Raw genomic sequence first — 25,624 nt, 5'->3', positions numbered from 1 at the left:
ATATTAGTGAACTTTTAACTGCTTATTGTCCTCAGAGACCTCTCAGATTGCCAGCCTTGGGCTTTTGGCTGTTCTGCAGTCTAAATTTAAATCCAGAGGTGATCGAGTCATTGCTGTAATGGCCCCTAGGCTCTTCCATACAGCCTTCCATACAATAGCTGCCTTCTGTAATGACTGATAGCTAGTTGCTCTTTTTTTCCTTAGAATTGTTGAGTCTTAATGCTACTGTTTTATCATTTCCTTTTATTTTTCTTTATTATGTTTTACTTTTACTGTGCTTACTTGTTTGTTTTATTCTTTGCGTTTTAATATTGCTTTTTTTCATCAACTTTTATTTTCTGTTCATTCTTCCCCTTTACCTTATTTTTATCTTCTTTGGAAAGCTCTTTGCGCTCTATGCTTGAAAGGTGCAATTTAAATTACATTTATCATATTATTATTATTATTATTATTATAAGAGGGTTGGGAATCTACAGTAGAGGGATATGGTTATTGGGATCATTACAGTGGATAGTTTTATTTCTGTGTTGAACCCAACAGTGTCCCACCATTGTCCTTTCTGTATGGTAAGAGAAACTGTTTCCCATTGTTTTTGGGGTGTGCCAGACTTCAATCTCCGTTTTCTTTTTTGGAAAGATTATTTCAATTACTAGGGGAAACTTTTACAAGTTAGGTTTTTATCCTTGGTTTCCCATACAAACAAAAACAAAGAGTTAAGTGCCAACTCATTAATTTCATTTTCATTTTGGCGCTGAAATGATTTAATTCAAGCAAAGATTGCAGTTTACACAAGTTGCGGAAAAATTATTGGTGGAGGAGATCGGCAAGATGTGGTGGTTGTAGAGAGGAGTATGACAGGGACAGAGTGATGATTGAGTTTCAGTATCGAAAAGCAATGGAGAGCTTGAGTGTGTTTTGGTGTGTGTGGTGTCATTAGGGTGTTTTATGTTCGGTGGAGGGAGGGGAGCTACTGTTTGCACATGGAATAGGGCGAGGGAATGGAATATGTTTCTTTTGTGATAGGCTTGTGTTTTTTCATGATTTTTGAACTTTGATTTTTGGTTTATTGTGTCATTGTTTTTGATTTATGTGATATCATTGGTGTATTGGTGTGTTGCATGTGGAAATAAAATTATTTTTGTCTCTTTCTTTCTGATGTTACAGGTTTAACTGTGTAAAGACAAGTTATCTGTCTAGTGACACTTTCTTTTGTTACAATACAAATTATCGTTAGTTGGGTTAACATTGGGTTAACTGCAATTTTACACGTCCTTTACTGCTTCCAATTTTTTATTGGATTTTATTGGAACTCTAATACTTGATCTTAGGTTTAGGGTTAGGGTTAGGTTTACAGTACATAACTGGAAGCATAAAGCTACAGTAACATACCATCAGCGGCACTCATTTTATGGTAAAAAGTATATATGCCCATATTCTAACATAGACTAGTCTTAGCATATAATATATTTACTGCTGGACATTTGCTGAAGCAATTTAAGTTAAGCACCTTGCTCTCAGAATACAAGGCAGCACATAACATAGATGTGTTAAGTGCACACTTATCCGGTTGGAAACAATCAGTTAAAAAAAGAATACAGGGTATTTACTGAATAGTGCATTTCTTTCCTGGTTTAACTTCCACTTCTTTAATAAAAGCATTATATCTCTCTGCCTGTTCTCTAGCCTGTCTCTCCATTTTTTCCTGAAGCTCCTTCAAAGCATTCAGTAGGGCTTCTCCCTCCAAATGTCTCCTGTGTTCTTCTTCTTCCTGTCTTCTGACCTCTGCTTGTTCTTCCAGAATCTTCTTCTTCTTCCCTTCAATTGCATTTTCAGCCATCTTGTACATTTCATTGGTGAAGTAGCCTCCTCCATTGATTGTCACCATCTTATCAATCTTCTTCAGCAGCTCCAAGACCTGAGAGGGATTTGTGTCCTCATTGTTAAAGACATGATATCCACCACGGCACTGATCAATGAACTCCGCAAGTTTTGGATTTTTACTCAGAAATTCTTCAATAGTTTTTTTCTTCAGTTTGTCTCCATGAGTGAACAGTGCCATGGTGTATTTGGCTGATTCAGCACCAAAAGACTCCTGAATGATTTCCACCGTCTCCTGCTCTTCTGGTGTAAATCTGCCTATCTGGATCACCACAAGGAACACGTGGGGTCCCGGAGAGGACATGGAGATGCACTGTGTAATCTCTTCTATGATCCTATCATTAGTCAGCTCTGTGTCAAACAGGCCTGGAGTGTCAATCACAGACACATCTCTTCCATCCACTTTCCCTTTGGCCTTCTCACATTTTGCTGTCACAGAGGAAGAGGAGGCCTCTGAATCAAACTCCTCTGCCCCCAGGATGGTGTTTGCTGCTGCACTCTTTCCTACTCCAGTCTTTCCCACAAACACAATCCTCAGATCTTCAAGCTTCTTGTTTCCTGTGGAAAAAACAGCACACTACAGTTACCTCTTCTGATTACTGTTATATATTTCATTTGTGAAACTGAAGATTTAACTGCAAGAAGATTTAATTACAAGATTTAATTATTACACCATTGAGCACTGATTTTCATCCAGTTTGACAAGCACTTCCATTTTAGGCATTTCATGGATGCTCTTATTTAGGGAAACATGCACAGTTTATATTATTTTTTATATACAGTCCATTAATGAAGCAGGGTATTTGCTGTAGCAGTTCAGGTTCAATACTTCTCTTGAAGTACAACAGCATTGCTACCTCAACCCTAACTTTAACTCAAATCCACCTGGGAATTAAACCTACAACTTTAGTGTTGCAAATCTAATTCCCTTATTCTAATGATTCTGCTACACTGCTGCCCTATTCCCGCTGTCAAAATACACAACATGATCCCTTTTTTTAATGCAAACAGGCCATTCGGCCCATCTAGAGCATAAGAACATAAGAATACATAATGAGGAGAACAGGCCATTCGGCCCTTCTAGAGCATAAAAACATAAGAATACATAATGAGGAGAACAGGCCATTCTGCCCATCTAGAACATAAGAATACACAATGAGGAGAACAGGTCATTCAGCCCATCTAGACACGCTAACCCACATCATAAAACACATTTTTAAATACATTATATGGTTATTTGCTCTTGTTTATTTTTGCATGAAAAGATCATTTACCCTTTCAGCTTTCAGAACAGCACCTCAGATAACCAAATAAATCATTTAGAAAAATGTTTAGTATGTCTGTATGTAAGGTATTAACATTGCACTCACTTCCGGTATATCCAATGCTTGCGTCTGTATGGCTCTTTAGTCTATGTAAACGTCTCTGTAATCCAAAATGTCTCCACTTTGCGTGATGAAAATTAGGACAGCTTATCTGCTTCTCCATCATTAAAGTTGATGTCTACTATTAATGAAATAGTCCTATCATCCATCCATCCATTATCTATACCTGCTTATCCTGGGCAGGGCTGCAGGGGGTGCTGGAGCCTATCCCAGCTTGCATTGGGCATTGAGAGGCAGGATTACACCCTGGACAGGCCGCCAATCTATCGCAGGGCACATAGTCCTATCGTAATTGTTATATTTTTCCGAGCCCACAAATAGTCCCAGAATCAATCACAGATCTTAAACGTGGCCAGCTTTTTTAATGCCGCAATATAGCTTGTTAGTTTCAAGTAGGCTACAGCTGAAAGTGAATATCTCATAGTAGGTCGAATACAAACATAATAAATTTACTGTAATTCCAGAATCCCGATGTGTGCAATGTCTGAGCCTACAGCACTAATCCACTGTAACACCCAACATTCTATTGCCAGTTCATTGCATCTCACCTAAACTAATTCAGAAATATTTCTGTAGTGAAATGGATATGTCACGTTATATTATAGTTATTGTTTCCCTATGTTCAGAGATCAGATTAAAAACAATTATTTCCCACTAACGAATTTGTTCCTTTGAAATGGTTGATTGAATAAATTCATCCATGCATAATCACATATTGAAATAATGGTAGCTGCCATTCTTATTTATGTTTAGAGTCATCTTTGTTTAAGCAGCATTCATATACAAGCAAATAAATAAATCTGCTTGCCTGTCTTAAATTCCCAAGATCAGAGCCACAAAAACAAACTGACATTTTGTTATCCGTTGTATACAATCTAGCCTTCGGGTAGGATACTAAATGTGATAATAAAATATTGAACCACACAAATGCTAAATATCTTGCATAACTGGGGAAATTCAAGTTCTCCACCATCTTTCTAGAATTTAGATGATGTCAGATTGTGTGGGATGGTCTTTCAACCCCAGTGGGCGTGAGCATGATGATGTTATCCTGAAATGTGAAAAGACTTCAGTGGAAGCATGCAGTGATTTGATTGAGGCTTTTAAATTCATAAAGGGGATCAACAAAGTGAACTACAAAAGATTCTTCATATCGTAAATGTAAATTAGAAAAAGATTAATTCCATACAGACATTAAGAATTTTTTCAGCCAGAGAGTAGTCATTGCGTGGAATAGCTTGCCATGTCACGTAGTAGAGGCAGAAACTCTGGGGATTTTCAAGACTAGGCTTGACATGGTGTTAGATACTATTTAGTCTGTAGGTAATCAGAAGATGAATTTAGAAAAATGACAAAGATTGTAGGGCTGAATAGCCTGTTCTCATCATTATGTCATGTTATGTTATAATCATGCAAGTGTAAAAGCACCCAAATTTAACCCAATATTACCTTACAAAACTGAACACGGCATATTCCCTTTACTTTATGAAACTGAACATGGAATATTCCCTTTACTTTATGAAACTGAACATGGAATATTCCCTTTACTTTATGAAATTGAACATGGAATATTCCCTTTACTTTATGAAACTGAACATGACATCTTCCATTTACTTTATGAAACTGAACATGGCATATTCCCTTTAAATTTACGAAACTGAACATGGAATATTCTCTTTACGAAACTGAACATGGAATATTCTCTTTACGAAACTGAAAATGACATCTTCCCTTTACTTTATGAAACTGAACATGACTACAAACAGGAAGCAGCTACCATCTTTGCTCTCCAAGAGGTGGAACAAAACAGGTGGGTTGTCAGGGTTTTACATTGGGATGGCAGGTATGCCATCCCGCCAAGTTACGCCTTGGCGGGGGCATGCCACATACCTATACAGCACCGAGAGTTTGGCACTTTTCAGGGTTCCCCACAGAAATAACCACAACAGCCACAGACACTCAGCCCTTAAAAACATTAAATTCTGTACATTCTGACTCCATTTCAACAGACAGATTTCATAAACAACTTCACATGTCCACACAATAAAGCCCCAAACTAAGGGGATTTTGCGTTTTCTCCTTCTTCTTCTTCTCATTCTTATTTTTCCTGCCGCCTATCCCACTAACAACATGTCTCCCCATTGGACATTTTACCGACACCAGCCAAATCCTCACCCTCACGACCCAATCAAAAACTTGCATACACACGCAAAATACCCATATACCTTTTTACTCTGAAACATTTCCAGTTTTAACAACTAATCTGCCTGTGGCCTAGTGGGTAAGGTTACAGTCTTGGGAACATGGGGTCATAGGTTCAAGCCCAGCTAGGGACACATTTCTTTAACCTGCTTTTACCCTCACTAATAATTGTCTACTACTTCTCAATTATTGCTTTTGCACCATATCTACCCGCCGTTCACCAAACGTATACACTGCATTATGACGTACCGTCTGCACGTTCCGTTATTAACCGGCTACAATATTGCAAAGCCATATGGATTCAACGGGAGCTCTTCTGTGCTTACTAGCCTGTGTTCTTCTTTAAAACCACGGACAGGTTTGCTAATGATATTTCATGCATTGCATAGCTATGTCATGGTGCTGCACTAACAAAGTCACAGACTGGTAAACCTCCGGTTGAAGGATTGAATCCCGCCTCGCCCTCAGGCAGATAATTTCCTCTTTTACACTAACGTTTTCTTACGCTTTTATATTTTCTTTACCAAAACTCACTCACGCCCACTCATATGCATTTCATGACGGCAAATGTATTCCTTTTATTAAAAAGTTACACCTACTACGAACTATATTTCTTCACTTGGCTACCGTACAAAACCTTCTTATCAGCAAACGCCACGTTTCTACATTCATGTTACCTCTCCCTGTTCTCTATCTAGCCACATACAAACAATTACTACGTATTTACGTTCTGCAACTCCCCATTAAAACATTACATTTAAAATCATGACTCACTCATAAGTAACTACTAGTAGTAACTACTAGTACTGAACATGAAAAAAGCACATTAGTGCAATAGATTTCACACGTTACTTAACCCTCCACTTTAACAGTTAATGCTTTATACCGACTGTTATATATACCATTCCATAAGGAAACTAAGCTCACTCATGGTCACTTCATTTACTCCGCACTATAGTCTGTGATCATGTCAACCCTTCACCTACATGCCCATTCTGCTAAAAACATATTGTTTCAACTACACAATTTCATCATTTCATCCTAATGTCTCTCACACTGTTGTTATTTTCTCATATGCAAAGCCTACTGGGACATATGCATCTGCTCCTATTCTCCACTATCAAGTTTTCCGGTTCTAGCTTAGAAAAACAGCGAACAGGATTCCCACCTGCAGATAAGCCTATCAAAATGCCTTATAAACCTTACAAACACTAAAAGTGCATCTCCACGAAATAACAGACAACGGAGCAGGACAGCAGGATACACAAGTTGTGACCTAGGCAGCTCTAATTCTACGGGCTTGCTGATTCTTTTCTCAATCAAGGCTTGTTGGATGGCCGTCAAATCCGTGAGTACATACACTGGCCATATTTCACCTGCGTTTCTGTTGCGTTTACACTTACGCCACCGCACCCTTTGTCACAGCCACTGTTTTACATATATAGCAAACCGAAACTGCTAAACAGTACACGCTCATCAGACTGTACAAATTCACACAAGGACAGCCATAATCCACAACCGTTTCTTACAGGGTCACTTTGCATTTCTCACTCTCATAATAAAACGCTTTGCAAAAAGAAATGATATCTCATAAAAAACACGTTTTCAACGTACAAAAATGCCAAGTTACTCAAAAGTATTGATATCAAAATGACGCCAAGTTACGGTACTACAAACAATATAGGCTATCTTGCCTCACCGAAATTAAATAAGATGTATTCCAAAGCAATGCTACTCAATATTTCCTCAGTTCTTTCAAGTCACTTGGCCCTGTGTGTATAAGCATGCACTACATGGACAGGCCAAACATATGTGTGGATGGCTCTCTCACAGTCAAGATTGATTGAATAGGCGTGTATATGTCCAATTTGTATTGGTATGTATGTGTTACGTTCGCGTGTGGGATGCGGGCGTGCGTTTTTCTCCCCTCTTTCGTTCTGCTCTCTCTCGGTTGCTGTCATTTCCGCAGGAGTCCGTGTGCCGCCCTTCGTTATTCCCATTCGTTCCTATTTCGCTACGCAGCCTTTCTGTTGCGTGAATGATAGTATGTGTCTTGATATAAGTGTGTGTTTGTAAATGTGAATGTAACATGCTGCGAGAGAAATGTCCCCATGGGGATAAAGAAGTTCTCTATGTATGTATGTACAATATGTATTTTACATGCAGTATTTATTGTACGTAGCAAATATACAATAACTTGTACATGTACTCAAATTCAGTTCAGAAGCAAGTATAAACATGTTTTCTGGAGAAATATGCTTCCTGTAGTTACTCAGCAGCAGTTTTGTACATGAATTTCAATGTGTTCCATGAGGCAATTCGAAATATTTGACTCTTTGATCTGACACAGTTTGCATGAGATTGTAAAATGGTAAGATTACAAAACACAGGGCCAAGTGACTTGAAAGAACTGAGGAATATTGGGTAGCATTGCTTTGGAATACATCTTATTTAATTTTGGTGAGGCAAGATAGCCTATATTGTTTGTAGTACCGTAACTTGGCGTCATTTTGATATCAATACTTTTAAGTAACTTGGCATTTTTGTACGTTGAAAACGTGTTTTTTATGAGATTTTATACACAAAATAGCAATCTGATTACAATCTGACTTACTTGATCTTGTTGGGCTGCTAAAACTTTGTTCAGTCAAGTTTAGATTAATTTTATTGAACTGATCTAAATTACTCTCAGACTCAATGGTTGAGAATTACTATTTAGGGATTACTTTCAGTTACCCGGTTAGTGCCCAGCACTCTGAATACCAAATCCAGAATAAGAGAGATCTCCCTTAACACCTCAATACATCAACCGTAACACTTAAAAATACTTAGAGGGAATTCACCCTCCACGCTTATGAATTCAGTTATCCCTATTTGACTTTGTTAGTGGATCATTCTGTCAGCCTGAAAGACGAACCACAATCATGTCTATATATAAAAATATGTTTTAATAAGAAATGATGCAGTAATTAATCAGTTTGGTTGCAATACTGGATAAAGATAATGACACAATGCAATGCTATACATATGAAGTTATATGTAGTCACAAACAAGATTTGAAGATATATATATATTTTTTTGTTGCCATTTTCCCCCCCTTTTTCCCCCAATTTAGTCGTTATACCAGTTCCCCGTGTGGACCAGCCACAGTCCTGGTCGATGCGTTATCATCTGTCGGTCTGGGGATGGTGTAGACTACCACATGCCTCCTCCGATACATGTGTCATGAGTCGCCAGCCACTTCTTTTCACCTGACAGCGAGGAGTTTCACTGGGAGAGCATAACGCGCACAGAGGTTCACGCTATCTCCCCCAGATCCCCTCCCCGCTGGACAGGCGCCCTGACCAACCAGTAGGAGTCGCTAATGCAGCAATCCGGACTCATACCCTCACCAGCTTCCCACCCGCGAACACTGCCAACTGTGTTCGTAGGAACATCTGACCAAGCCAGAAGTACTGCTGCCGGGGATTGAACCATGGTCTCTGCGGTGGTAGGCGAGTGCTTATACCTCTACACTACCCAGACGGCCGCAGATTTGAAAATATTTGTATCATTGTTCGTACATTGGTGACAACTCGACTGATTATACGGAAGTCTAGGATACAATTATATTGATTGGCCACTTGACTCACATTGGGAATGCTCAGGTAGATATTCTAAAGCAGGTGAATTTTAAAGCATTAGAATTATGGTGTTACTTACAAGTCAATTGTCGAGAAGGGAAGATCGCTGAGGCCCAGCTAGTGGAAGACCCACGTGATTCAAAGCTGTGAAATACAGCTCTGACCAAAACGAGTGTAGGTCGGCAACACCGGAATTCCTCACAGACTCCAGTCAACACGAGCAATGCAGCACTTCAGCAGAGATGATTTCTCAGCGGATCAGAGCCAGCAGCATGGCCACTTAATCTATTAAAGTAACTGTAATGGTAAATCCAGGCATGGCTTCAGACTACATTGTATGGGGTTACTGTACGGTATGTATTAAGCATCAGCGATAATACGAGAAAACAGTTGTTTTATATCGACTTACAGTCAGGTCCATAAGTATTTGGACAGTGACACAATTTTCATCATTTTGGCTCTGTATACCACCACAATGGATTTGAAATGAAACAATCAAGATGTGATTTTTATACATAGCCCCCCCCCCCCCCCCCCAGCCCCCCATTTTAGGGGCTCAAAAGTAATTGGACAAACTAACATAATCATAAATTAAATTGTCATTTTTAATACTTGGTTGCAAACCCTTTGTTATTTATATAAATAAATGTCTGGGTTTGTGTTTTTAAATCAGTTTTTGGATTGTGTTTTTGGGTAATTGGACTTGTTGTTACGGCTTTTCGAGCCGGGCCGTAACACTAAGGTTACTCAGTAACTCACCATTCCGTTAAATCCTTTGCAGAACAGAGATTTGGTCACGCTTTCTCTTCATCTGTTAAAACTGGTTGAGGCTCCTCTTCTGGCTCATACGTATAAAGCTGTATTTGCCTGATTACACTCGTAGCTTCTCAATGTAGATACAGCCACGCTAGCCACATGACGATATTTACGTCACGCGGACCAAAGCGGACCCTTGCGGACCCTCGCGGACACGTGGACGCGGAAAGTATGAAGCTAGCTTAAGAATGCAGCCTGTGTTGTGATTGGGGCAATTTAAAGTCCACTGATACCCTAATCTAGGCAGGTGATCTATGGGTCACACCTCCTTTACAGTTTGTCTCAGAATAGAAAAACCAGAGGACAACGCTATTTATGGGGGCCAGAGCAATTGCTCCCAAGGAGGAATCTGACTTGTGGAGGTCCACAATTTTTTTTTTATGAGGTCTTGGCTGAGTTGCTTGGATTTTCCCATGGTATCAAGGGCAAAAAGGATGTGGCTCTAAAGGTAGGCCCTTAAATACAGTCACAGGTGCTAATTAACTCCTAATTATGACATTTGGCCAATCAGAAGCTTCTAAAAAGTCATTACATCAATTCCTGTAATCTTCCAGACTGTTTCAAGAGACGGTCAACTTGGTTAATGTAAGCTTTTGACCCACTGGAATTCACTGATACAGTGAGCTGAAATAAATCTGTCTCTGATTGATTGTTTCAAAATTACTTCTGATGTGAACAAAGTAGATGCCCTAATTGACTTGCCAAAATAAATGTATGGTAACATGAAATGTTCAGAGTTGTGAAAAACTGAGTTTGAATATCTTTAGCCTAGGTGTATGTAAACTTTTGGCCTCAGCTGTATGTGTTTAAAATAGTATTAATACAGGGGGCTGCTGGGTAGCTGACTTTTTAAAGGCACTGCTTGTAGCGCATGAGTGAGCACCATGGTCTCAAACTGAATCTGATGCGTGCCAGTCCACGTTGGGAACTGTTAACTAATCAATCGATGTAACCTTATTACAACCATTGCAACTCACCATATGACCTACGCATAACTCACAACACACTTTTAATTGTTTAAGAACCACACACATTTGGGTAACAGTATATTGCCAAATTGAAAATGCAATATACAATATGCTCATAAAATATGCTTTAAAAACATGAAGTTACTCCTTCTCTCATACAGAAATAACATCAGAATACAATTCTGCAAAAATAAAATAAAAAACATTACTATACTATTGTGTCGCTTATCCCTCATTTAATAATAACCTTAACCATATAACAATACATTTATAAATTCCAAAATGCACTGAGAATGCACTTACATACATATTATAATATATTAATATATTAATAGAATATTATATGAGCCCTATGAAATGAATGTGTTAAATTTGCATCCCATCAATTGGCTGTTTCTCAAACAGTATATTTATTTTTACAAATTCGTGTTGAAGAAAAACTTTTTTTTTTTTTTAGAACACAAACTTACCTTGGTTCATGTTTGCGTGCTGGTTGGTCCGTACAGGTGTGTGGAGAGTAGTCGAATGCACTGATCCTTCAGAGGGACAGTATCTGCTGCAATATGAAGGTTCCTGCTTTTATACACCGCTAAGTTCCTGGAAACACCCAGTGATAAGAGATCAAGGGTTAAGAAATATTGGGAGAGTTAGACCCTACCTCTCACTGGAAGATGCCAAAAAGTCGACCCATGCCTTTGTATTCTCCCGCCTAGATTATTGCAATGCACTCTTCACTGGATCACCTAAAAAACCTATTGATAGGCTGCAACTTGAACAAAATGCAGCAGCCAGAATTTTAACAAAAACCAGAAAAAGAGACCATATTACACCAGTTCTAGCCTCATTGCACTGGCTCCCTGTGACATTTAGGATTGATTAAAAAATTATTTTACTTGTTTATAAGTAGAAAATGTATGTAGAAAATATTGGACACATAAATACATGTTCAAGCTGATTCTAAAATGTCCAACAATAAGAGACATTAGACTGCTTAATCATATATGTATTAACTAATACATTAAGGACAGTGTTATAACTTGTTTATCACAAATTCAAATTATTTCTTCATTTTTGTATTGTGTTGATATTATCCTGATTACATGTTACATTTATCTTCAAAAAAGAGAAATTGTTGGAAAATATTGCAAAAACCATCAAATTCTGTTCATAAATGCAAAGTTTTTTTTTCAGGGTATTTGTGCCAGTACTGCAGCTTGAACCGTGTTTGCTTACCATATTAAGTGAGCTTGTTACACTTTATTATACTTTTATTTATTCTATATATGCAATATGTGAAGCATTTTATATTCTAATATTTTACCAATACAATACTAAAAATGTGAATTGGCACATGTATACTTTCAATGCATCAATATTTCATAAATAAGAAAAGCAAATAATCTTTTACTCCTGTTTGAATAGCTATTCTGAGTGTGAACCACACGATATCCTGCAACTTTGCATGGTATAGTTACTTAAAGAGATCAAGTGTCAAGAATCTCAGTTATTTATATATATAAATATATAACCAGATCTCTTCTGACTGCAAACCATGTGATTTCATAAGAGCTGCATGAAAAATCCTGTGGTGGAATTTACCGCAATAGGGGAAATGTAGCTTGTCTCTGTCTGGTTGAAAACATCAGATGATTTATGAGAAATGGACTTGTGCCAAACGTTGGCTATGTCCCAAACCGCATACTTCCATGCTCCGAGTGTGCATAGCGAGCATGCCTCCATCTTGGAGGTGGAGGAGCAGAGAGAGAGAGGGAGGCATTAGAGATGGAGAGGCAGAGGGAAGCAGGTGGAGGAGCCAACGAGAGAGAGGAGAGGAGGGACTTTCTGGACCATTTTCTGGCCGTGTATGAGAAATATGTTAATTAATAATTATTTTAAGCAGTTGTGTCAGTTTTGTCATTATTACAAGACTAAATTACATACTATACTTGCTGTAAACCCCTGTCCTCATAGAAGCAATATAATCTGTTGGAAATTATTCTGTTTTTCATGTCACACAAGTATAGCTTTTTATCACATATCAGTGGTTTGCATAACGAGTGGCAACCAAAAATGGAGCATCGCGTAGTTCTGGCAGGTCACGAGAGTCAAGCGCTCCGGCCGAATCAGCTGATGGCTCAGCTGAGTGATGTTCGCCTATCACTTCGCTAACAGGGCGGTCTACTTAAACAGCCTCCCTCTACTCATTCAGCTGCTCCTCCTGCATGCAAGCGCTGCACGTTGCTTCGTAAATCGGCACTTCTTCCTGCAATCCAGCTAGACTACGGCACGTTGCCAGTCTAAACCAAGTCTACTTGCTACATGTTAGCTGCTAGTCTAAGCTCACAGCCTAGGCACTATGAAGAAGTCTCGCTATTCATTTGCATTGCTCCTTACCTCTAAGCTCTAGCTGCAGCAGGCAGGCGATCCATTTCGGGGCCAGCCACGCAAAGCGTTGTCTAAGCGGCTTATTCCAAATATTGAGGATACCGGTGCACTGTCCTCACTGCTAACTGGCCAGGGAGCTTCATTCAAGGAGCGCTGCTTTGCGGCGGTGCCGCCCCTCCATGGATGACGCCATGTTCAAGCCTGGAAGCTGCTGCCACGTCCATATCTGCTAGCTGCAGATTTTTGCCGGGTAATGTCATCAACCTTATTTAAATTCTGCTGAGCTCTGAGTCTAGCGTAAACGCATAATATACAGTGTTGCCAACTATTTCTATAGAAAGTAGCTATGGCCTCCTCTAAAAGTCACTACATTGACAACACCGAATATACACGTTCGATTGCGGGGACGTCTCACAGAGGGGCTGGTTCCACGAATATCGCAAGTCTTTCGCTTCAAAGCTGCATTATACCCTTCGCTGAATCGCTACACTACAAGGAGTGTTGGACTGTTACCGGCAAGTAGGCTACAGCCAATGTTGTAAATGCAAACCAGCTTCGGCTTCAACTTTCGGTTTCTGAAAGTTGTTCTCCACTGATTCACGATTTGCGCTTAAAAAGCCGGTTCCCTATCAAGACCCAATCATCGCGACAGAAAAATAAAAACATTAAATTCATATTGGTGTTAAATCTGCGAGGATACAATTTGGTTGGCTATCTAATTTAGCTGTCAGATCACTATGCTGAATGTTTAGGGATTGCTAATGTCCATTGTAATGAGACAAATTAGGCTAACTGTGACAGTACGGGTGCTGGGACCCAGGCGCAGAGTGGGGGAAGGAAAACACGAAACTCAAAAAGGGAAAATTAACAAAGATTTTACTAACACAAAAAGGCAAACACAAACAGGGAACAGGCAAGGCCACAAAGGGCAAAACAACAAACTCAAAATATTCTTAGGAACAAAAAATAAAGAACAGAACTACACTAGTACAGAAAACAAACGGCAGAAACGCACAGAAACACACAAGCGGAAACAAAGTAAGAAACACAAACCGGTCAAAAACATAGGCGGGAACAAAACAGATCTCAGGAACAAACACGGGAACAAGAAAATGAAAAAATTCCAAAAACACCAGGACACCAGGGGATAGGCACGAACACATGGATTACGAACAAACAATCAGAACGAACCACAAGCAGGTAAAAAACGCAGGCAGGTACAAAGGGTCTGAAACATACGCAAGTAGGGAACAAACACAAGGAAACCAGAACATAGACAGGAACGCATGGAGCAGATTTGAGGAGGGGAGCACAGAACAAGCAGACATACCGCAAGAATCCAGCACCTGAGTCAAGGAAGAGGGCAACTTAAATAGACCACACTGACGAGACACAGGAGGGCACCATGAACAATCAGGACACGGAAGGAGAAGGGAAAACGAGACAGCCAGAAAACAATGATTAGACAATTGGAAACAATCATACAATTAACACAGGGGGAGCAGGACACAAAACAGGAGTGCCGCCATCTGGCGGCCCAACAGGGAAAACGCAGACAGGAACGCAGGACCATGACAGCACCCCCCCCCCAAGGGACGGCTCCTGACGTCCCAGGAGACCGACCCGGGGAGGGAGCGAACAGAGGGTGGGGGCCGGAGACAGGACCCAGGACTGGACTTGACAAGAACAGGGACAGAACTGGACTCAGGACTGGACAGGACAAGACTCAGGGCTGGACTGGGCAGGACAGGAACAAGACAAGAACAAGACTCAGGGCTGGACTGGGCAGGACAGGAACAAGACAAGAACAAGACTCAGGGCTGGACTAGACAGGGCTGGACAGGACAAGAACTCGGGGCTGGACTAGACAGGGCTGGCCAGGAACGGACAGGAACTCGGGGCTGGCCAGGAACGGACAGGAACTCGGGGCTGGCCAGGAACGGACAGGAACTCGGGGCTGGCCAGGAACGGACAGGAACTCGGGGCTGGCCAGGAACGGACAGGAACTCGGGGAAACTCAGGGCCCGCACATCGGGCGACACGGGGAAATTCAGGGCCCGCACATCGGGCGACACGGGGGAAACTCAGGGCCCGCACATCGGGCGACACGGGGGAAACTCAGGGCCCGCACATCGGGCGACACGGGGGAAACTCAGGGCCCGCACATCGGGCGACACGGGGGAAACTCAGGGCCCGCACTCCGGGCGACACGGGGGAAACTCAGGGCCCGCACTCCGGGCGACATGGGGAAACTCAGGGCCCGCACTCCGGGCGACACGGGGAAATTCAGGGCCCGCACTCGGGCAACACGGGGACTCAGGAAACCAGGGGGGACTCAGGAAACCAGGGGGGACTCAGGAAACCAGGGGGGACTCAGGAAACCAGGGGGGACTCAGGAAACCAGGGGGGACTCAGGAAACCAGGGGGGACTAAGGAAACCAGGGGGGACTAAGGAAACCAGGGGGGACTCAGGAAACCAGGGGGGACTCAGGAAACCAGGGGGGACTCAGGAAACCAGGGGGGACGACAACACTGGACTGGGTTGGACAAGACTGAGGGGGAAACAGACTGCCAGATACTGGCACAATCGGGAGACCTACAAGGACAGACACAGGGACAAGCAGGCGGGGAGGCACACGGCGACACCGACGGACACACAAAGGGACAGGCAGACAGGGAAGGCGAGGGGGGAGCCCAACAACTGACATAGGGACTGACACACAGGCAAACAAGACAAAACACACGCGGACTGGCACACTGACAGACAGGCAGACAGGCGGGCAAACACGTTGGCCGATGGGCTGACGGCTTGGGGGGCAGACAAACAGGCCAACAAACTGGCTGACACACATACGGGTAGACCAACAGACAAACAGGCGGGCAGACAATTAGACAGGGGGGCCGGGGAACACACGGACACACGGTTGGGAGGACGAACACCAAAGGGAGAATGGACACCAGGGGGAGCGACGAGACCGGGGGAGGGACGACCACTGGGGGGAGGACGGACTCCGGGGAAGAGACGATCACTGGGGGAAGGACCGACACCGGGGGAGAGACGACCACTGGGGGGAGCGACGAGACCGGGGGAGGGACGACCACTGGGGGAAGCGACGACACCGGGGGAGGGGCGACCACTGGGGGAAGCGACGACACCGGGGGAGAGACGATCACTGGGGGAAGGGCGAACACTAGGGGGAGCGAGAACACTAGGGGAAGCACGAACGCCAAGGGAAGCACGAACGCCAGGGGGCAAGGTGTGGACACTAGGGGGAGCGAGAACACTAGGGAAAGAACGGACACTGGGGGGCGCGAGAACACTAGGGGGAGCACGAACGCCAGGGGGAGCACGAACGCCAGGGGGCAAGGTGTGGACACTAGGGAGAGCAAGAACACTAGGGGAAGAACGGACACTGGGGGGCGCGAGAACGCTAGGGGGAGCACGAACGCCAGGGGGAGCATGAACGCCAGGGGGAGCACGAACGCCAGGGGGAGCACGAGCGCCAGGGGGAGCACGAACGCTAGGGGGCAAGGCAGGCGGCTTAGCCTGCGGGGCGGCCAGAGCAGTCTGCGGCGGCCCCTGCGGGACAACAGATGGGACCGTTGTCCTCTCCGGGGCTCTGGACGGCTCTGGAGGCCTCTCCGGAGCTCTGGACGGCTCCGGAGGCCCCCCCGGGACTCGAGGCGGCTGCGGAGGCTCCCCTGGGGCTTGAGGCGGCTCCGGAGGCCCCCCCGGGGCTCGAGGCACAAGTACAGCCCGAAACTTGGGTGTAGCAGGCGGCCTCCGCGGAAGGGTCAGAGCAGGCGAGGCCTCCGGGGCTGGAGGCGGCTCTGGGGGCCTCTCCGGGGCTGGAGGCGGCTCTGGGGGCCTCTCCGGGGCTGGAGGCGGCTCTGGGGGCCTCTCCGGGGCTGGAGGCGGCTCTGGGGGCCTCTCCGGGGCTGGAGGCGGCTCTGGGGGCCTCTCCGGGGCTGGAGGCGGCTCTGGGGGCCTCTCCGGGGCTGGAGGCGGCTCTGGGGGCCTCTCCGGGGCTCGAGGCCGCTCTGGGGGCCTCTCCGGGGCTCGAGGCGGCTCTGGGGGCCTCTCCGGGGCTCGAGGCGGCTCTGGGGGCCTCGAGGCGGATCTGGGAGCCTCTCCGGGGCTCGAGGCGGATCTGGGAGCCTCTCCGGGGCTCCAGGTGGCTCTGGGGGCCCCTCCGGGACTTGAGGCAGAGCAGGCCGTGAAGGCCGCTCCGGGACTTGAGGCAGAGCAGGCCGTGAAGGCCGCTCCGGGACTTGAGGCAGAGCAGGCCGTGAAGGCCGCTCCGGGACTTGAGGCAGAGCAGGCCGTGAAGGCCGCTCCGGGACTTGAGGCAGAGCAGGCCGTGAAGGCCGCTCCGGGACTTCAGGCAGAGCAGGCCGTGAAGGCCGCTCCGGGACTTGAGGCAGAGCAGGCCGTGAAGGCCGCTCCGGGACTTGAGGCAGAGCAGGCCGTGAAGGCCGCTCCGGGACTTGAGGCAGAGCAGGCCGTGAAGGCCGCTCCGGGACTTGGGGCAGAGCAGGCCGTGAAGGCCGCTCCGGGACTTGGGGCAGAGCAGGCCGTGAAGGCCGCTCCGGGACTTGAGGCAGAGCAGGCCGTGATGGCCGCTCCGGGACTTGAGGCAGAGCAAGCCGTGATGGCCGCTCCGGGACTTGAGGCAGAGCAGGCCGTGATGGCCGCTCCGGGACTTGAGGCAGAGCAGGCCGTGATGGCCGCTCCGGGACTTGAGGCAGAGCAGGCCGTGAAGGTCCCTCCGGCACTCGGGGCAGAGCAGGCCGTGAAGGTCCCTCCGGCACTCGGGGCAGAGCAGGCCGTGAAGGTCCCTCCGGCACTCGGGGCAGAGCAGGCCGTGAAGGTCCCTCTGGGACTTGGGGTAGAGCAGGCCGAGGGCCCTGCCATCTGGGCTGGGCCGGGGACAGGAACACAGACCACAGCTGTAGGGAACCCGGCTGGGCAGCCGGACGGGACCGGCGGGACCCCCGCGGGCCGGACCCTGGGAAGATCGCAAGCCGAGACCCCTCAAAAGGGTCAGGATCCGCCGGCTGGGCAGCTGGAGGTCTGGCCGACCGGGAGGCAGCCCGACCACGGCGCCTCCGTGACCGCCCGCCCCGGGCGCTGGGAAGCTCAAGGGCGAGGGACTCCCAGTCGCTGGGTGGCGAGTCCTCCGGGTCACTCCACCACCCCGGTGGCATGATAAACAAAAAAAAAAAAAAAAAAAAACTCTGCTGGGTCCCAAACTGGCTGGATTCTTCTGTGACAGTACGGGTGCTGGGACCCAGGCGCAGAGTGGGGGAAGGAAAACACGAAACTCAAAAAGGGAAAATTAACAAAGATTTTACTAACACAAAAAGGCAAACACAAACAGGGAACAGGCAAGGCCACAAAGGGCAAAACAACAAACTCAAAATATTCTTAGGAACAAAAAATAAAGAACAGAACTACACTAGTACAGAAAACAAACGGCAGAAACGCACAGAAACACACAAGCGGAAACAAAGTAAGAAACACAAACCGGTCAAAAACATAGGCGGGAACAAAACAGATCTCAGGAACAAACACGGGAACAAGAAAATGAAAAACCCAAAAACACCAGGACACCAGGGGATAGGCACGAACACATGAATTACGAACAAACAATCAGAACGAACCACAAGCAGGTAAAAAACGCAGGCAGGTACAAAGGGTCTGAAACATACGCAAGTAGGGAACAAACACAAGGAAACCAGAACATAGACAGGAACGCATGGAGCAGATTTGAGGAGGGGAGCACAGAACAAGCAGACATACCGCAAGAATCCAGCACCTGAGTCAAGGAAGAGGGCAACTTAAATAGACCACACTGACGAGACACAGGAGGGCACCATGAACAATCAGGACACGGAAGGAGAAGGGAAAACGAGACAGCCAGAAAACAATGATTAGACAATTGGAAACAATCATACAATTAACACAGGGGGAGCAGGACACAAAACAGGAGTGCCGCCATCTGGCGGCCCAACAGGGAAAACGCAGACAGGAACGCAGGACCATGACACTAATGTTGTCTTATCCAACTGGTTCTCTCAATATTGTGCTGTTGCAAGACGCGAATGCGTACGTTCCGCATTCATAAGTGTATCGTTGTATTCCATGACACCTAAACGGGCGTTTAGGCTTATCACAGCGGAGAAGGGATTTCATGTAGCCTTCTCCGCGTCACTGCTCTGACCTCTTCACCGTGCATGTGATCAGGCATGTGACCACACGACTGAGCACACGTTGAGGAAAAAATTATACCTCCTGCTACGGACATGCTCCACATAGCCTAGGTATTGGCTTCGTCGTCTCTACAATTGCATGCTCACGCGAATGGCGTGGCGCGTCATCCTTGGACCTGCTGCCGGTATGGCTGGTTCCAGGCAGATTTGTAGCATGTGCTTTCGCAACTTTGTCATAGTTTCTTTAATCGTACATTGCATTTTCGTCTAAATAGAGTGCAATACGATGGCTAATAAAATAAATAAATACATTAATTATAAATAAATAAATAAATTAATTAATTAAAAAAAAAAAAAAAAAGACTGGTTCCAATTCCTCTCCTGATATACTAATTCGGTAAGCATATTAGTAATGCAATGTGGCCCTTTAAAGCAGCCCACTGTGCCCAACTGTTAAATAATATTTAAATAACGACGTAATGAGAAATAATTCTTCGAACCTTATTGCTTCGATGCCTGCCCTCGCCCGGAGTGGCCCTTATGTCAGCGAATTAAGCGTTGTTGCCGTTATCGTTGTTAGTGTTAATCAGTTTAACCTTCAGGGTCCAAGTTGAACTATGCGGTTGTTCCCTGCACTTGGACCGGTACTTCTCTCTAGGGGTTTCGTCATACTTGTTCCTGGTTATGATTATACACTTTGTTGTACGTCGCTCTGGATAAGAGCGTCTGCCAAATGCCTGTAATGTAATGTAAGCGTAACTCAAAAACACGATCGCCAATCGTCTCGGCTTTCGGGACCAGGCTATGCATCTTTTCCAGCGTATCCGTTTGGTAGGAGTCGCTTCCGATAGCGCAACGCAAGATTAGCCTCACCGTGACGCCTGATGGGCAAAAGCAGTAATATGTTAATCCAATCTCTGCATAATGCATTTCCCCACAATTAAAAAAAAAAAAAAAAAGAAATTCATAGACTATTCAGCCTCATAACTGCGTTCACAACTGGTCTCTCTTAAGGCAAGTGTTTCAACCCCGGAGTACCCACTGTTGGAAACTGCATTTCCTTATGCTTCATGGTTCTTTATATGATCTCACCATGGCAAATATGCTTAAATTAGCTATATATTGTATACACCTCAAGCTTTTAATCTAAGAAAATGAAGAAACTTGTGTCATTATTGCATACTAGCACTGTTTTCCGTCCTCTCCTTCATGACCCGGTACCTGTGGTGGCGCCCCCATGCGAGCCCTGAGGAGCCTTCATTGGGAAATGCCATGACGAAATCTGGTTGCCGTCCGCCTCTGTCTCATTGGCAATGTGGTCCCCATTCCGGAGTTCTACACCACCACTCCTGCTCCAGTGTGGCAACGGCAGCAGTGATGGTTCCCAGCATCCTCAGTGAAGCTACGGGGCTTTGGACATGTACTTCTTCATCCGTTGGCAGTGACATAATTTCCGTTCAAAAGCTATGAGCTTTGCAGTTTAGGAGCACGGCTGCTACTGTCTACTGGCAAGTACCGGTGTCGCAGCCGCCGATGTTTCCTCTATAATCAGTTTCCTGCTGCTGCTACTGCTGCTACTACTGCTGCTGCTGCTAGTGCTGCTGCTACTGCTGCTGCTGCTGGGTGCTACTGCTACTGAAGCTGCTGCTGCTGGTACTGCTTCTGCTGCTGCTGCTGCTGTTACTGCTGCTGGGTGCTACTGCTGTTGCTGCGTACTGCTGCCACTACTGCTGATGTTACTGCTGCTGTGTTGCTGTTGCTGATGCTACTGCTCCTGCTGTTTATTGCTGCTGCTGCTGCACTACTACTGAACGAGGATTCATTACACTAATATGAGTAGTATATTTCCCTCTAATTGGTTTAAATCTCTGTGCTGGGGGGAAATACGAACAAGCTGCTGGTACACATAGCCTAATGATATTTGGTGATTAGTTTGAATGGCCTTGGACTTACGAGGTAGCTGAGCCACTGACTGACATGCTTGTCACAATCGACAACCTGAGCCGACCAGAGGAGGATGGGTTTCCCCCTTGAGCTTGGTTCCTTCCGAGGTTTCTTCCTATCTGCCACAGGGAGTTTTCCTTGCCACTGGCGCCTTAGGCTTGCTCCTGTGGGGGTTCAGGTCAGGGTTGTCCGTAAAATGCATTGTGACAACTGCCGTAAAATACACTATACAAATAAATTTGATTGATAGAAGCTAAGGCCATACACGTAGGCATAGCCTTTAACATTACAAATAGTAAAAAAAAAAATAAATAAATAAATAAATAAATAAATAAATAAATAAATAAATAAATAAATAAATAATAATAAAAAAAAAACCCTTGGTACACAGCCACTGACCCACAACGTTAGAACAGCCTCGAGCTGACCGGATGAAGGGCCTTTCCGGTAGCCAAATGGCATTTCACATAGTCATCACTTCAGCCGGAGACTAAATGGACTGCATTTATATAGCGCTTTTGTCCAAGGCGCTTTGCAATTGGTGCCTCTCATTCGCCAGAGCAGTTGGGGATTGGGTGTCTTGCTCGGGGACACTTCAGCATGCCCAGGGCGAGGTTTGGGCCGGCGGCCCTCCGACTGCCAGACAGTCGGTCTTGCCTCCTGAGCTATGTCGCCCTATGTCGGAGACTAAGTACTAACAACATGTCGGCGTATGTTTGCTTTGGGGGGTTTTGCTCCTGCCCCCTCCTGGTCTTGTCCATGCATGCTTGTATGGATGGCAATGAGTGAGGATTCATTTACACTGATGCAGGTAGTAGCATATTTCCCCCGGTTTAGTTTAAATCTCGGCGCTCGAGGGGAAATACCGACAAGCTGTCGGTACACATAGCCTAATATTACATCTCACATAGTATGTTCCCCTGTTTTATTAATTAATAATTAATCTAACTAGTGGCCTCAGGGGAACGTCCAACATGCTGTTGGTACACATAACCACTGATCCATTAAAAAAAAAAAAAAAAAAAATAGACGGCCTCAAACCGAAGGGCTTGACTGGACGAAGGGCTTCCTCCAGGTGGTCGTACACATAGTCATCACGTCATCGTTGAACATGTGCTTCACATCACTGCTCTTACTGCTGCTGCGCTATGGCTCCTACGCTGCTGCGTTACTGCCACCGCGCTCCTGCTGCTGCTACTACTGGCCTATGCAACGAGTGAGGATTCATTTACACTGACGTAGTCGGTAGTATATTTCCCCCGGTTTAGTTTAAATCGCGGCGCTCGAGGGGAAATACCGACAGCTGTCGGCACACATAGCCTAATATCATACCACACATAGCATGTTCCTTGGGGTTATTAATTAATATTACATCTAAGTATTGGCCTCAGGGGAACGTCCAACATGCTGTTGGTACACATAACCACTGATCCATGTAAAAATATAGACGGCCTCAAGCCGAAAGGCTCGACTGGACGAAGGGCTTCCTCCAGGTGGTCGTACACATAGTCATCACATCAGCCGGAGACACTTATTGATAGCATATCGGCATATGGTTGTTTTGGGGTCTGGCTGCTGGCCTCCCGGCCTTATCCACGCGGGCTGCGTGGTTGGCGGGAGAGCTCCAGAACAGAGCCATACCGCCAAACATAACTGTATTGCCTTTATTGTCAATAAAGTTCTACTTGATGACAGTGGTCCTGACAGAAATGGAGCATCGCGTAGTTCTGGCAGGTCACGAGAGTCAAGCGCTCCGGCCGAATCAGCTGATGGCTCAGCTGAGTGATGTTCGCCTATCACAGTACATTCACTAACAGGGCGGTCTACTTAAACAGCCTCCCTCTACTCATTCGGCTGCTCATCCTGCATGCAAGCGCTGCACGTTGCTTCGTAAATCCCCTCCACCACCCCAGCTCCATCCCCATGCGTCAAGAATTTGCATTCTCCATTCCTATGTGTTAAGAAGTTGTATTGCTCCATCCTTATGTGTTAAGAAATTGCATTTGCTCCATTTATATGTGTTAAAAACTGCTTTGCTGCTGGATCTGTTCTGTGTGTACCCCTCTAAGGGGGGGTTTGGCTGCTGGCCTCCCGGCCTTATCCATGCGGGCTGCGTGGTTGGCGGGAGAGCTCCAGAACAGAGCCATACCGCCAAACATAACTGTATTGCCTTCATTTTCAATAAAGTTCTACTTGATGACAGTGGTCCTGACAGAACAAAAGGTAAATTCTAAAAGTTTTTAATTTGGTAATTAAAAGATGTTTAACTTCTGATAGACAACAAGTATAATTGAAATGAAGAGATTACCATACTTGATTGTTGACAATCAAGTGAACTGTTAAAAACAATTTAATTATTGTGAAGAGAAAGAGGGACATGGACATGGATGGAGAGATGGAACAACATTTCCAAACAATAAGCTATATGGCAAAAAAAAGTATAGCAAATAATGCGCTTCAGGGAAGGTACTATAAAAAATTTGAAAAACAAGCAGATTGAAAAAAAACACATTTTATACTACATCAGAGCGCCAATAAATGTGGTCTTGCAGACCAGCAGGACACACATCTGGGGCTGACACCTCCTCCGCCAGTCTTTCCCTCAGGTGCTGTCCCGGCATCTCCTCCCTAAGGATGGGTACTGGCTCAGGGTCATTATCTGACAGTGGTCTTCTGTCTTCCTCCAGGACATCGTCAGCAGCCAGGCGGACATTGTGAAGGATAGCGCAGGCTGCAGTAACCTTCGGTGCAAATGAAGGGTGCACCTCCAGGGATGAAAAGAAGATGCTCCTCCATCTGGACTTCATCAGTCCAAAAGCTCGCTCAATTATGGAGCGAGCCTTGGAATGAGGCCCTGTAATATCTGCCCATGGCTTGTCCTATCACTCCTATGCCGATGACACGCAACTCTTTCTCTCCTTCTCCCCATCGGACACACAGGTCCCTGCCCGCATCTCCGCTTGCCTGAGGGACATTCAGAGCTGGATGGACAATCACCACCTGAAGCTCAACCCGGGAAAGACGGAGCTAATCTTTATTCCTGCTCTATCCTCTCCCCTCCTCGACTTTTCCAATTCCCTAGGGGACACCGTAGTGACATCATCACCCTGCGCCAAGAATCTCGGAGTGGTGATGGACAACAGGCTGTCCCTCTCCAAGAACATTGCAGCAGTAAGCCGGGCATGCAGATTTTTCCTGTACAACATCCGCAGAATCCGCCCCTCTCTCACCACCTACTCAACCCAGCTCCTGGTCCAAGCAATGGTTCTATCCCGCCTGGACTACTGCAACTCTCTTCTGGCTGGACTACCGGCATCTGCCACCAGACCCCTGCAACTCATTCAGAATGCTGCGGCTCGTCTGGTCGTCAACCTCCCCAGACACTCCCACGTAACTCTCCTGCTCACTACCCTCCACTGGCTGCCTGTTATAGCTCGCATCAAATTTAAAACATTGGTCCTAGCATACCAGGCAGTCAAGGGATCAGCCCCAGAATACCTCCACAAGATATTCAAACCCTACATGCCAGCCAGATCCCTCCGTTCTGCTACCTCAGGACGCCTAGCACCTCCCCCTCTTCGCACCTGCACTTCCAGAACACGTCTCCTGTCTGTTCTGGCCCCACGATGGTGGAATGACCTCCCTGTGGAGGTCAGAACAGCTGAGACACTGACCCATTTCAAACGACGACTGAAGACTCACCTCTTCAGGCTGCACCTCTCCCCATCCCTCCCTTCCCCCCCGTAAATGACTAAGCTTAGGGTTGTAACTAGGCAGCTGTTTCGTAGGTGACTTAGGTGCATTAACTGTCTTAACGACTAGTATTTTTTCCATAGATTGCGTTGTTGCCGTTCTCGTTGTTAGTGTTAATCAGTTTAACCATCAGGGTCCAAGTTGAACTATGCGGTTGTTCCCTGCACTTGGACCGGTACTTCTCTCTAGGGGTTTCGTCATACTTGTTCCTGGTTATGGTTATACACTTTGTTGTACGTCGCTCTGGATAAGAGCGTCTGCCAAATGCCTGTAATGTAATGTAATGTAATGTATCAAGCGTGCCAACGATCGGACTAATCAAATGGCAGGTAGCCTAACACACAGCGTCTTCATACCGTGTTAAGAGGATTAAATCATAAATTCAATTTATCTGTTTAAAATCCGTTTTAATCACCAAGTAGCTAGTCTACACTTAACAAACAAGTCTGTTATCTAC

At 45.5% G+C, this 25,624-nt stretch overlaps 1 protein-coding gene across 1 annotated transcript; it reads right to left on the bottom strand.

Annotated features, from left to right (window-relative positions):
• Positions 1 to 1,541: 1,541 nt before the first annotated feature.
• Positions 1,542 to 19,638, bottom strand: LOC118233422 (GTPase IMAP family member 7-like). The gene is made up of 2 exons (XM_035429194.1): positions 19,618 to 19,638; positions 1,542 to 2,455 (listed from the first exon to the last, which is right to left on the bottom strand). Exons 1-2 carry the CDS (start codon positions 19,636 to 19,638, stop codon positions 1,604 to 1,606), a joined length of 873 nt encoding a protein of 290 aa, XP_035285085.1. The 3' UTR covers positions 1,542 to 1,603.
• Positions 19,639 to 25,624: the final 5,986 nt, after the last annotated feature.

The sequence above is a fragment of the Anguilla anguilla genome, chromosome 8, assembly GCF_013347855.1.
Source record: "Anguilla anguilla isolate fAngAng1 chromosome 8, fAngAng1.pri, whole genome shotgun sequence".
Lineage (NCBI taxonomy): Eukaryota > Metazoa > Chordata > Actinopteri > Anguilliformes > Anguillidae > Anguilla > Anguilla anguilla.
Note: the sequence above shows the minus strand (reverse complement) of the source record. Positions and strands in the feature narration are given on the sequence as shown.

Bases quoted from the DNA above. Each gene is read 5' to 3' on its own strand.
- LOC118233422 (XM_035429194.1), bottom strand. From the start codon at position 19,638: ATGACGCGCCACGCCATTCGC. The intron at 2,456-19,617 runs GTGAGCATGCAA...AGGTAACTGTAG, and splicing joins TGACGCGCCACGCCATTCGC to TGTGCTGTTTTTTCCACAGG.